General features: G+C 52.0%; 1 protein-coding gene across 4 annotated transcripts in view; it reads left to right on the top strand.

Annotated features, from left to right (window-relative positions):
- Ssbp3 (single stranded DNA binding protein 3) overlaps positions 1–12,382 on the top strand; it is a 136,460-nt gene that overhangs the window by 86,191 nt on the left and 37,887 nt on the right. For all 4 annotated transcript variants that reach the window (XM_021635267.2, XM_021635268.2, XM_021635269.2 and 1 more), the window contains exon 5: positions 11,764–11,853. In XM_021635267.2, coding sequence (XP_021490942.1) covers positions 11,764–11,853 — 90 coding nt within the window. The remainder of the gene's footprint in view (positions 1–11,763; positions 11,854–12,382) is intronic.

The raw sequence follows: 12,382 nt of genomic DNA on the forward strand, positions 1-12,382 counted from the left end.
ACCTCCATCTGCGTGATGGAGGCAGCATTGATGAGATTAGAAAGCTGAACCAAAAGGCCAATTAAATCTGTGGCTGTACCTGTTTGGGCAGCTGTCTAAGCCCCGACCTGCTCCCAGAGGCATGCTGGAGGCTCTAGGGAGCCTGGCCAAGGGAGAAGGTGAGGGCTAGAGCAGCCTCACTACTTAAACCAGTAGTTCCCAAAGGCCAGGGGCTCTCTTCCAGGTTGTAATCAGGGCAAAGGAGAGATGTGATAGGACATCTGGTTCAGGGCCTCCCAAAGCCACGGCCTTGCGTCGTCTCTGCAGCCTCGCAGCGTAGCAACAGTTAGTTCGTAAGGTCCCCCTGCAGCACCCTGTTGTATGGCTCACAAAGCAAGAAATAGGTGTGTATCCTTTGTTTGTGTGGGAGGGTACCACTGGAGAAGGATGTCTGGGCCTAGCCGGGAAGAAAAATTCCATCTCCTCTTACCTGTGAACTTGTACAGGACACTGAGCTGGCCTGGTCACTCCTGGCAAGATGAGCCATTGGAAGGTAAAGGAGCAAATTCTCCCAGCTCGGGAGCTTGTTTAGGGGTGAACTGGGCAGTTTCCCCTGGTGTCTCCAGAGAGTGAGTCTCAGAATGCAGAGTTCTGTGCCTGCGTTCCTGGCACACAGAAGCTGGGAAGCTTTAGGGACCGTGCTGGGAGCACCAAAGTTCTGCTCTGCGGAGTGCCAGACAGAGAACAGCTATGTGGTAGTGGGGGGGGGGGGGACCTGATTCATACATGCAGGCCTCTTTCTTGGATGCAACAGGAGCCTTCCAAGTCCTGTGGGGCAGGCAGGGGTTATAAACCACTTTCTAGAGCCAGGCAAGGCAAACCCCATTCCAGGTCTTTCCTGCCCTTGACTTGGTATATGGGCCAAAGGATCCTCGACCTCCTTCCTGTTACGAAGCTCAGGATTAAGTTTCTGAAGGTGATGTCCAGTTTTAATTAGAAATTCTCGTCTTGGGTGGAAACCATGGCAGTGAGTAGAATTAGACAAAAATAAAAGAGAAGCAATGCACGTTAGGGCATTTTTGCCAGAGATCAGGGAGTTGGGTCATCTGTCAGGGCCTTGCATGCTGTTCCTGAGTTTCAGGTTTCACAGTGGAGGAGACCTAGGACTGGCCCTTCTGTAGGAGTAACACTGTGTTTACCCCTCTTGCCTTTTGGGCTTATTCAGATATGTTCTGTTCTTTGAATTATTTTCCAGAAGGGCCAGGCTGAGCTTGTTGGAAAGTCTTTTACCTTGGTCACCACAGGGAGGGGACAGGCAAGGTGCATGTCCCAAATCATTCCATGTTTAGTGACTATTATTACTTTGAGATCTGCTTTGCCTCTTTGGAGCCAGAAGTCTGCAGGAAGGCAGCCTCTCACCCTGTCGTGAGGCCAGCTGAGAAATGCTAAGGTGTTATAGGTGGAGGCTCCTGTGGAATTGAAGCAGTCTGCTCAGTGCCCAGGGCAGCCTAAGAGATGCCTTGGCATGACAGAAAAGTGGACTTTCTGAGTAGATGGAGGTCATGGCATTGGCAAAAAGCTGGGCCCTTGCAAGATTTCCCGGTGGTTGCAAGTGAGGAAATGAGACAGGAGGATGGAAGGGAGGGAAGACGGGTGACGATGAGATCGCACCCTTTCATTATCCCTGGTTCTGCCTCTCAGTGCGCTGCTTCGCAGGCCAGGGCTCATCGCCACCTCTAATAGCCGAGCATCGGGGCCAGCGGAGCCGCCCTGAGCACAGTGTATTCGCTGCTCTACCGCCAACAGCCCACTGCTGTGTTGTTTTCAGTGTCTCCCTGGGCTTCTCACGAAAGGGACCCTGGTGGAAATTGCCACGTTCTAGTGTTGAGCTCTAGCTTACGATCCTACTAAGTCATTTTCGTTCTTCTCTTGGCCTGGAAAGCAAGACGTTTAAGGTGGGTTTTGACGGGAGACTGGGAATTCTCAGGGAAGATGGAAGAGGAGGGAATGGGAGAGCAAATTGAGCCAGAGAATATGAAAGTGGCTTCTAGGGAGGGGGCCTGAGAACTGGATGCTAAGTTGGCACCATCCTAGATGCAGTCAGTACAGGGAGAGGGCATTTTAGGATGTGAGCTGGCGAGCCAGTCTCTGGCCTCCCCTTCCCTCTCTGCAAGATGGAGCGAGTAAGCACATGACAGTGTATGGTAGTGTCTCTCTCCCCAGCTAGCCCAGGACTTGCTTGTCTCTTGTCCTGGTGGCTTGGACAATCCAAGCTGTGGACAGTGGTCTCAGGCTCACCGGAGGACTACACCTCAGTGGAGCACATAGTCTGACAGTGGGCCTTTGCCCAGCCCAGGAGTGGCCCCTACCTCTCCACCATTTCCAGGCTCCACAAGCAGTTTGCAGCTTATCTTGGTCTGTGTATGAACGTGACTCTGGGCCAGTTGTTCTCGATCGAGAACCGCAGGGCCTTGAACCTGTCTGAGAATAAACAGCAGCCAGGCCTTAGCTGTCCACGGAGAGGAGAACTGGGTTCTTTCCCTTCCTGCACCCCGTCTCTGAAGCATGGCCTATAACAGGAATTCAGCCTCCTGAAGTCACCCCACTCTGCTCATTGCCTTTGTCCTCCTTGAGTGTACAAATGCCTTTTCAGGACAGTTGAAGTCTCCGGTAGTCTTGAGGGAGAGGTTCAGCAGCGGTCTTCGCTATACCGACATGACCAGTGACCGTAAGAGACATGCCCTACCTGAGTCACTTGGTAGCCAGGGTTCCGCAACAGCAGCACCCAGGCGTGTGCATGTATGCATGCGTGATGAAGCAACTGGCTTTTTGGATGTAGCCTAGCCGAAAGTTAGAGGAAAGCTGGAGAGCCTTGGGATCTGACCTTGTGGGATGTGGGAACTATTCCTGAAAGGCAGGATTTCTGCAGGAATTTTATTCACCCAAGTACTGTCACTGAGACAGCATCTTCTCTGTGCGCTGTGCACCACACCCTCCCCATCCCTGAGAAGACAGCTGGCTAACTTAATAAGGAACTAACAGTCAGGTGTGACGAGGAGCACACGGAGGACAAAGGGACATCGCTAGGTGGAGGGGAACATTCTAGAGGGAGGGAGCAGCCTTGCACAGGTGGCTGAACAAACACATCAAATGCAAGAAAGGCTTTTGGCAGCTGAGGCCAGGTCCGGAAGTGTGTAAGTGATAGCGAGCTGTTCTTTGCCAAATGGAACCTAGAAGCTGGTTGGTTGGGCCTTGGTAAATGTCTTGTGGGGACCATTTCTTTATGCTGTCATCACCTTAGCGGTGGGTGTAAGAATAATATCATGCCTGCGCCAGAAGTTGAACTTCCAAGCCATAGAACTCATGAATCCTTTCAGAAGTGTCCACCTCCAGTCTTTCCAGGTCAGGGTCTCAGATGTCCAGTTTCAGCTAGTTTCACTAGCATTCCAGCAGTATGCGTGCCTGGAGATTCTGTACCCTTAACTGGGATAACAACAAGAAAACCAAATTCTGGCGGTTAGTCAGAAACCAGCATTCCTCAGGGATTTGGGACTCCAGGTCTCCTCCACCAAAGGAGCCAGTTCCCTTATCGTTGGCAGAAGGGACGTGGCTGTCTGTGGTGCCTTTTAGCATACCAAAGCACATGCTGGCCTCCACACTCCCTCAGGACCACAAATACTTGGTACTTATTTTAGAGACCATGCTGACATCCTGGTTCTTCTCTATCTCTTACTCTAAACTTCATCTCATGCCCCCTTCCCCCATTGTCCTTAGAACTCTGCTATGTCACCTTTGCCCTCTCTCTAAGTCATCTCTCTTCCTCTTAACACCCCCCCGCTCCCCCCCCCAGCCAGGTCCAGTCTGCCATGTCTGCTACTTTCCTCTCTCCAGACTCTTCTAGACACCTCTGGTGGCTCTCTTTCCTAAATCTACAATAAAAACCTTCCGCTTAACCGTATCTTGGACCCGTCAGGTCTTCAGTTTACACATGGTACACCTGGCAGATCCCAGAAAGTATCCAGAGAGCTTGACTGACGGACAGCCTTCAGGCCGGGGCTGTATCCGAAAAAGAAGCAAGAAGTAAGCCGGTGGCTTGTGGTGGGGGCCTGACACCTTCGCCATCACTGTGGAAACACACCGGTCAGCATACCGGTGAGCCTCCTGAATGGTGGCCCGGCTGAGCTCTGCCCGAGAATAGTGCTAACAGGAGTGCGGGGCTCCTCACAGCTGACTAGACTTTGCAGAGACAGAATTTGAGACATGCAGAATGGCTGTTTGGCTTCTAGGGAAAGCAGATACCAGAGCTGCTGCTGCCTTCCCTGTGGGCTCTCTCTGTCTGTCTCTCTCTAGCTAGTGCACATGCACACACGCATACACACACACACGCGCACACACACCCCATGGTTTCCATCCTCAGAGGTGTCAACATTGCTCTCTCTTCAGTGCCACTCCTTTTGGTTAGTTGGGAAGAGAGTGACAGGGCCAGCTTTTTTGGTTGAGCTCGGTATAGCCAAGCAAATAACGTAGGACTGGTCTTCAAGGAAACTGGTCGGCCCAGTGTAGGGTCTGAGAGGGCTCCCTCCAACATGGGTGCTCACAAGGGGGGTGGGGCGCACCAGGCCATGTGGTGGATGTCGGTGGTGTGATGTTCCTGGCGGCAGGGCTGAGCTCCGGACTCTTACCACTTGGTGTGACCTCAGGGCTTGCCCCTTAGCCCTGTCATTCCGTAAACCAAGAGCTTAGGGCTCTGAGAAGGACAGAGTGGCCTTATTCCTGGTCCCCTGCCTTTTTCTGTCAGTTCCCACGGAGCTGAGCTGCAGGTGTTGGGCTCTTTTATGTCAGTCTGAAGATATGATAGAGGGGAAGAAATGTGGACTTTGAAGTCAGCTCCACCAGGTTTGAGTCCTAGGCTGCTACTTTCTGGCCTGCCATGCAGCCTGGGGCAGGTCAGCTCTCTGAGCTTCACTTTTCTCTGTAACACTGGGAAGATAATACCTCAACTGTAGGACTGTTGAGAGGATCAGAGATAAGCACATAAAAGGCCAGGCATTAGGAGGTACCTGTTAACATGTCAACTGTTGCTGTCCTGTATGTCACCTCCAGGGGAGTAGAGACTTAGGCCTCGTCTGTAGGCTCCTCGCTTCGCAGCTTAGTGCCCAATTTAGGCTTCCGCCCTCCTGCTCTGTTGTTGACAGTGTCTGGCAGATTCTCATGAGCTGGTTTCAGGATCCCCAGATGCGGCCCCCCACCTCCCATGTCTCTGTCTGTGCAAGAGGCAGACCCTTTACTGACGCCTACCTAGCAGCTGGGCTGGAGGGCTGCTGGAGCGGACAGAGGCAGGCGCTGTTGAGGACCCAGCTCCTTGTGGTGGTGTTTGGTCCAATTTCCTTCACATTGTGACCTACATCATTCTTTATTTGCTAAACCCTCTGAGCAGGCAGCAGTAATAAATCAATTAATGACTCCGATGAATCGTTTAATGGCTGACAAAATAACACTAAAGCCAACAGCTTGCATCTCTCCAGCAGTACCAAAGGACGCTGGTTGACGCAGGATGGGGGGACGAAACAGAGACTGTTAGCGAAATTAGCCCAATTAGTGGCGCTTTAAAGGCTTAGGAGGCATCTGCTCGGCTCTGATCTCGCAAGTGGGGTGTGGGGCCGTGAGCTAGGGATGGCTGTGCGAACCACGGTGGGCGGCTCCTCATCGCTGGCCCCAGGCTAGACAAGAGAGCCCGAGGATTCCGATCCACTCTTCTGTGTAGAAGAGAGCAGCGTGGGTTTAAGTTGTACACCCCTTCCCCACCAAGGGTTAGCTTCTTGGCTTTGATATCAGGGACCCCGGTGAACTTTTGAGACTATGCAATCATCCTGTCACAGCGGAGGATGAGGAAAAGTGACTCTGAACCCAGTAAATTGAGTGCCGGCTCAGGAGGTGTGAGCTTCCATCCTTGAAAGATATGTGGAGGACTTTGCCTTTAATAATTCTTTTAAAACTCAAAAGCAAAAAAGTTCCTAAAGGCAGCAGCTTCCGTTGTGTGTGCACCTTGGTCCCGGCAGGATTAAGTTGTCGGAGCTGAGTGCGTCTGCGGGTCCACGCCAGGGAATTTTCCACTCTGTAGGAGCAACTGCCAGCCTTCTTGTGAAGGAGCTGTCACTGGCCCACTGTGACATGTTCTGGTTGTAAGTCGCTCTTGAAGACAGGCAGTGTGTGCACATATGTATGTGTGTCTCACTGACGGCAGAAGCCATCTCTTTTAAGAGGAAAACGATCACTGCACAGAAAGCATGCTGTTGATCTGTGTGGTGTTTATCCAGGGCCACTGCTGTCCCTCAGCCTCCCCGGCCTGTGTGCACAGACAGGCCAAGCCCACACCGCGGGCTTGAGAGACTTGTGCGCTCATAGAGGTGGGCACCCAGGCCAGGGTCCAAGGCACAACCAGTCGGCGTTAGCAACTGGGAGCCCATGTCTGACCAAGAGGCACACTTTGATCCAAAGTTCCCAGAATAGCCTGGTGCTTCCTAGGCTAGCCTGTGGTATGGGGGCCTCCTCTCAGCCTGAGGAAGCCACGTCCTCATTTTTTGGAAAGGACTGATGTGACTTTCTTTTTTCTTTTCTTTTCTTTCCCCTTTTTTTCCTTTCTTTTCTAAGGGGGCCACTGAGAAGAGACAACTTGTTAGATTCCTTCCTTCCTTTCTCCACACACCTGTGTGCTACCTAGTCACGGACTGTGTAGTGTGTCTGTGGTCCCAGCTACTCGACAGAGGCAGGAGGATTTCTTGAGCTCAAGAGTAGGAATTCAAGGCCAGCCCAGGCAACATAGAGAGATCCTCACCTCACAAATGAGCATAGACAACAAACTCCGAAAACTGGGTCTTCCTGTCGTCTGTCTGCTTCTGTATCAGTGCTCAGAGCTTCCAATTGCTTAGCACCTGCTTTTTCCACCCAACAGGAACCCTCCCATGGTTGTCCCAAAAGGGAACAAGGTTTCCTTTCTTCTCTGTGTGACCATGAAGGACCGAGTGAGGCAATGTGCGGTGTCCAGGTATTCCCAGTTCTGGTGACTCAGAGCATTAGCACTTAAATACAGACCTCAGTTTCTAGGTGGCCAGTAATATCCAGCTCCAAACTGGGAGGGGAGAAGCTGGGATTTACCAGGCACCATGGTCTCAGCCCATTGGGGCCTGACAGCGTATCTCCCATTCTGAGCCCTAAGACCTCAGACAGGTCTCATGAAGCCCGCGTTTTCTTATGTGTAGCCATAGGCTAAGCAAAGGGTCAAGAGCGCAGAGTAGTACAGCCATTCTGGGCAGCGATTGTCCTCTCAGATGAAAGAAGCCCCTCCTGCTTGGCAAGGGAGAAGGGAGCCCATGTCCACGCCTGTCTGGAGATGGAGTGGGCCCTAGATAGACAAGGCACTGTGGGGATTTGTGCCCTGAAAGACGCCTCAGGAGCCCTGTGCTGGGAGAGAGGGTTAAGATGTCAGCAGTTAATCTCCTGCCGGATCTCCTGTATCTTTCGAGTCCTGCCATCCTGTAAGGCCCTGGCTTGAGTGCCACCTCTTCCTTAAAGCCTCCTTGATCCCCCTAATCTCTGTTCTAGTGCCTGCCTGGAGCACCTTTCCACGTCCCTCAGCCTCTGGCATCACCACAACTCACTTCATCTTCTAGACCTTCCAGGCCAAACCGCACCCTGTCATCTCCCAGCCTTGTGGGTGGGTGCTGGTCACCAGAAGGCTTGTGGAGTACAAGCCCTGCAGCCCCTTTACTTCCACTGGCCTCATTTCTCTTCTTCCGTTCAGGCCACCTGCAAGTTAGGTCCACAGGCCCTGTGGAGGGATCTTACTTTCACGGTCTCACTCCCCGCTTCTTCACAAAGGGCACTCTCTGAAGCCGTTGACAGAGAGGGCCAAGTAGAAGGTCAGCCTCCTTGGGAATGTTCAGAACACACAGGTGACCTCAGTCACAGAATGAATTGTGATTATTGGATGGCTTAATGATCTGTCTGCTGTTTCTCTTCACGAGCCAAAAAGTACACAGCTTTTCTTGAGAACTGTAGGGCCTGCTGCGAAGACTGGTTCTTGGGTCTCCTGATTCTGAGATCAGACATGTAAGGACTAAAGTCAGACCTAATTATTAACTGTGTTACCATAAGACCCAGTCTCCTTACAGATTAAACCAGAAACGGCAGCTTCCTAGGACTCTGGGGCACAGACGCTTCCCACTTCCCCCGTCTCTGGTTTATGGGATCAGAATAAAAAGGTGCTTGACTCTCCGTCTGTCCCTGCGTTAATCCTCTGCTGAGGGGATAGGACATGTGCTGCTCTGCCTCCACTGAGCTTAGTGGCCTGGCTGTGGCTGCTTGGGCCTCTTTCATGTGCATTGTCACCTTTCCTTAGGTGCTTAGAAAAAGGGCTCAGGTGGCACGGGGATGGCAGAACCCTCAGCAGCTTTGTGTGCCAGAGGCTCGTGCATTGGTGGGTGATTTGTGGCCAGAACTAAGCATTGAGGACCCTTGGTCCAGGGTTCTTCCCATGATAATTCCCAGGACACCCTACACGGCAGTAGGCAATATAGCAATCTCCCTTTGCTCTGTCACTATTGAGGAACCCAGGTTGCTCCAGCCCTCCAAGGCAGCCTGGGATACAGATCAAGGAGGCCATGTGCTAGCCTCCTGTCTGTTTGAAGCCGGGGACCCTATGTCGCTGGGGCTCGTTTCCCACACCAGTTGCTTTTGTCTCTTCTTGTAGATGAGCGCTTTGATTTCTCTGAGCTGCGGAATTCGAATGCACATTCCACTAAAATCCGCAGTCCCGGGGTCTCTGGAGACCAAGGGACCACTTTGCACGTCTTAAATGGCCACTGCTCTGGTCTCGCCTTTCTGTGGGATGCTGGCATGCTCTCCATCCTTTGAACGTCCGCTGTGCATCTTCAGTGTCGTGATTGTTGGGATGCACCAAGCTAGCCCAGGGCTCTACATAGACTTTTGGGGCACTGCCTGCTGGGAGCAGCATGGGTCTCCTGCTCTACCCAGGGGCCATTTCAGACAGGACCGCACCTACTCCCTGCTGGCTTGGGCCCTCTGCCACACGGCCCCTGGCTTGAATTTCAGTCAAGGAAGGCTTGCTAGTTTCACATGTGGCTTTGCTCCTATGCTACATGGCAAGGCCCGAGAATTGGGAAGGTCAAGAAGGGAAGAATCTGTACGATAAAGTACTATTTTTGTTGCCCTATAATTCAGTCAGGAGTGTTTGGCTGACCCAGGAGAGTCTAGGGATTATCTGACCACTTAGAAAAATAAGTATTTATTTATTTTATGGGGGCAGGCACTTCAGCATGCACGTGGAGGTCAGAGGACAGTTTGGGAGAATTGGTTCTCTCTTTGCCCCACGTGGGTCCTGGGGATCTAGCTCAGGTTGTCAGGCTTGGCAACAAGCACCTTACCCATTGAACAGTCTGAACCACCCTGGCTTTATTCATTTTTCCTGGAACTTGACGGGTACAAATGTAAGAATCTATGAATCTGAGGGTATGTATCTGTGTATGTGTGTGTTTTCTCCTTTCCCCATATGTTCACGCTAGAATGGGTGCTGGAGAGGAAGGTGTAGGGTCTAGAGACAGGCAGGTCTCAGGTGCCTTTTAATCTTTAATCTTTGAGTGTTCTGTAGCCAGTGAAGGGTTAGATGCCGGGAGGGTTGCCGCTTCATCCTGCATGCTCCTCTGTTTCCATCCTCTTTCCAGCGTATGCGGACCCCTATGGGCAGACCTTAGGAGCAGAGTCCCCACACCTGACGGGACCTGAGTCTGAGGTGGGAGGTCCTGGCCTTTCAGGCCTAGTGTCCTTTCTGCCTTGATTCATGTGTGGGTGTTTCGTCCTAGGCAGCTGTGCAGTTTGTTATGCTATAGGCCTAGAGAATGCGCCAGGGGTTTGGGTTTGTTGAGAAAACTCACACGAGACGCTTTGTGGAGTGCCTTAATGGAAGTCTCAGCACTCAAAACCACAGGGAGAGGCCTGTTCTTAGCAGCCCTGAAAGGTCTGGCTCCAAGTGGTCAGGTTTGAGCAGGTCCTTGAGTAATAAAGTAATCATTTATTGAACACTTGCTGTATGCCTCACCTCGTGCTGGGTCTTGGGCATAGATAAGCAGCCCCTGTGGTTAAGGTGTGGGAGGATGAGGGCAGGTCAGATGTAGACCAGGTCCCCTTGGTAAGGGTCCGTAATAGTTTCTCCTGAGCCCTCCCCAGTCTCTTAGCGATGGCACCAGTTGCTGCTTTTCCACGCCTTAAGTGACCATCCCGCAACCAGCAGAGCTCCTCCGCCTGCCTGCTGGAGGAGGCTTTTCATGATAGAAGCCAGCTCCCGACCTCCCGCCTCTTCCTCGTGGCTGACATGGTTGCCTTTGTTGTCAGCACTGGAGGATGGTGAAATGCCAAGAGCTCTGCTGTTGGCTTAGTTAGCACCGTGGTTGCCCTGGCCTCTCACCCACTCCTCATCATGGGTGAGCCGTATCTGAAAGGGAAACAGCAGTGTACTCATGGGTTCAGCCTTTCATTTAAAAGTTTGTTCCCCCTCCCCCTGCTGTAACAAATGCCTCAATAGGTAAAAAGTCAAATACCCAAATAACAAGGGAATCGGACGTTGTGCTGTGAAAATAGCACTACAGTTGCCAGGGCAAACCACTTCAGAATGTACTAATCCAAAATGTTAGTCAAAATATCAGAGATCCTATCAAGATAGCATGATTCCAGGTCTCTAGTCAGTGGTCAGTTAATGAGGTCTATGAAGGATGAGGGAGCTCAATGCAACACCTCTTTCTCAAGTACCCAAGGAATACATGGATTTTTATCTCAAACCCTCTCTCTTTTAGTGTTCTTTTTGCTCCTGATTCGGAGGGGTGGTTGTTAGGCATCCCAAAAAGGTGCAGCTTAATCCCATAAGGCAGGAGATTAACTGAGTTCAAGGCCAGCCTGGTCCAGTAGGGACATATAGCTTTCGTAGAGAAAGCAGGGAACAAACTCAGGTGGGAAGGCCCAGATCTGTGACTTCCTCAAGGCAGGGCTGTGGCATCTCAACTTTGTGTGAGTACAGAGCCAGGCACGCCAGCAGGTTGGACACAATTGTTGGAAGGTGGCCAGACATCCAATGTCTGCCCACTCCAGGAGGCATTTGTTGAGGCAGATGTACCAAGTGGATGCCAGGACAGCAGCATTCAACAAGAAGAGTAACGACTGTCTCTCATTGTGGAACCCACACTCTTCCCAAGAGGCATTTGGGTCCCAGTGAGGGTCAGAACACATATGTCCTTCGCTCTAACCTGGGTGTTTTCTTACTGGCCATAGTTATTTGGTAAACTATGGATATTTATCGACTTGCTCTGTGCACCCTGTCAGCAGTTTGGAGAGGGTACCACTGTTTATGAATTTGTCCCCCCAGCTTCTTAGAGCAGCTGGTGGGAAGGCCAGGTGTGCTGCCAACAGTGGGCACTGCATTGGCTGCACATTGCCACTCTGCCAGCTACTGCCGGAGTACCTTCCCCGTATCCCTATTCCACACACACACACACCCCTCCCCCGAAGTGTGCCTAAAGGTAGACGTTGGCCCCTGCCCCCATTTTAGGGTTGAAGCAGTGGGGGCCTAGAGTCCATGGCTTGCCCCATGAATAATACTTCTGCGGGGCTTTGTATAGAAAGTGGCCTTTGAGGGGGAAGAGTGCGTTCAGGGCAGGGACCAAAAGCTCCGTGTGTGGATGGATGCTTGCCGCTGACCTCCTCTTTCTGTCTCCACAGAGTGCAGCAGCTGCCCCAAGCCCTGTGCTTGGCAACATTCCCCCCAATGATGGGATGCCCGGAGGCCCCATCCCACCAGGTTTCTTTCAGGTACGTGCTGGCCCGAGGCCCTGTGCTGGGCAGGTGGGAGGGGAGGAGGGCAGGAAAGTAGCTTGGTTTGCCATGGTTTAAATACAGTCCACGTGTGCTGGTTGAGGCCTTGAGCCCTCATCTCGTCCACTTCTCCAAAAGCCGTGTAAGGGAAGAAAGAGCTGGGATGGTGTGTACTTCCAGGCAGGCTGTGGCAGTGCCCTTCTGTCCAACCTAGGAGTGGGGGCGGAGGGAGGTTAGTGCTCCCAGGCCGATGTGGAGTCTGCTTGTAACAAAAGACGTATTCTTTGTCTTTCCCCCTTTTAATGAGTAAACTGTCCTTTGTTTCTGTTCTGTTGCTGCTCTCATCATTGTTGTGTACTTTTCCTGTCCAAACTACAAACCTTAGGCGTAACTAGAAAAACAAAAGCCCCACCATTCTGGCCGATCTCAACATCCTTTTGCTCTGGCTAACCACTGATTTTTTCCGAGTGCGATCATGAGCATCTGTGCCCGCGCTCTGCCCGCCCGCCCGCAGGCAGGAACGGAT

This window comes from Meriones unguiculatus, chromosome 12 (genome assembly GCF_030254825.1).
Source record: "Meriones unguiculatus strain TT.TT164.6M chromosome 12, Bangor_MerUng_6.1, whole genome shotgun sequence".
Classification (NCBI taxonomy): domain Eukaryota; kingdom Metazoa; phylum Chordata; class Mammalia; order Rodentia; family Muridae; genus Meriones; species Meriones unguiculatus.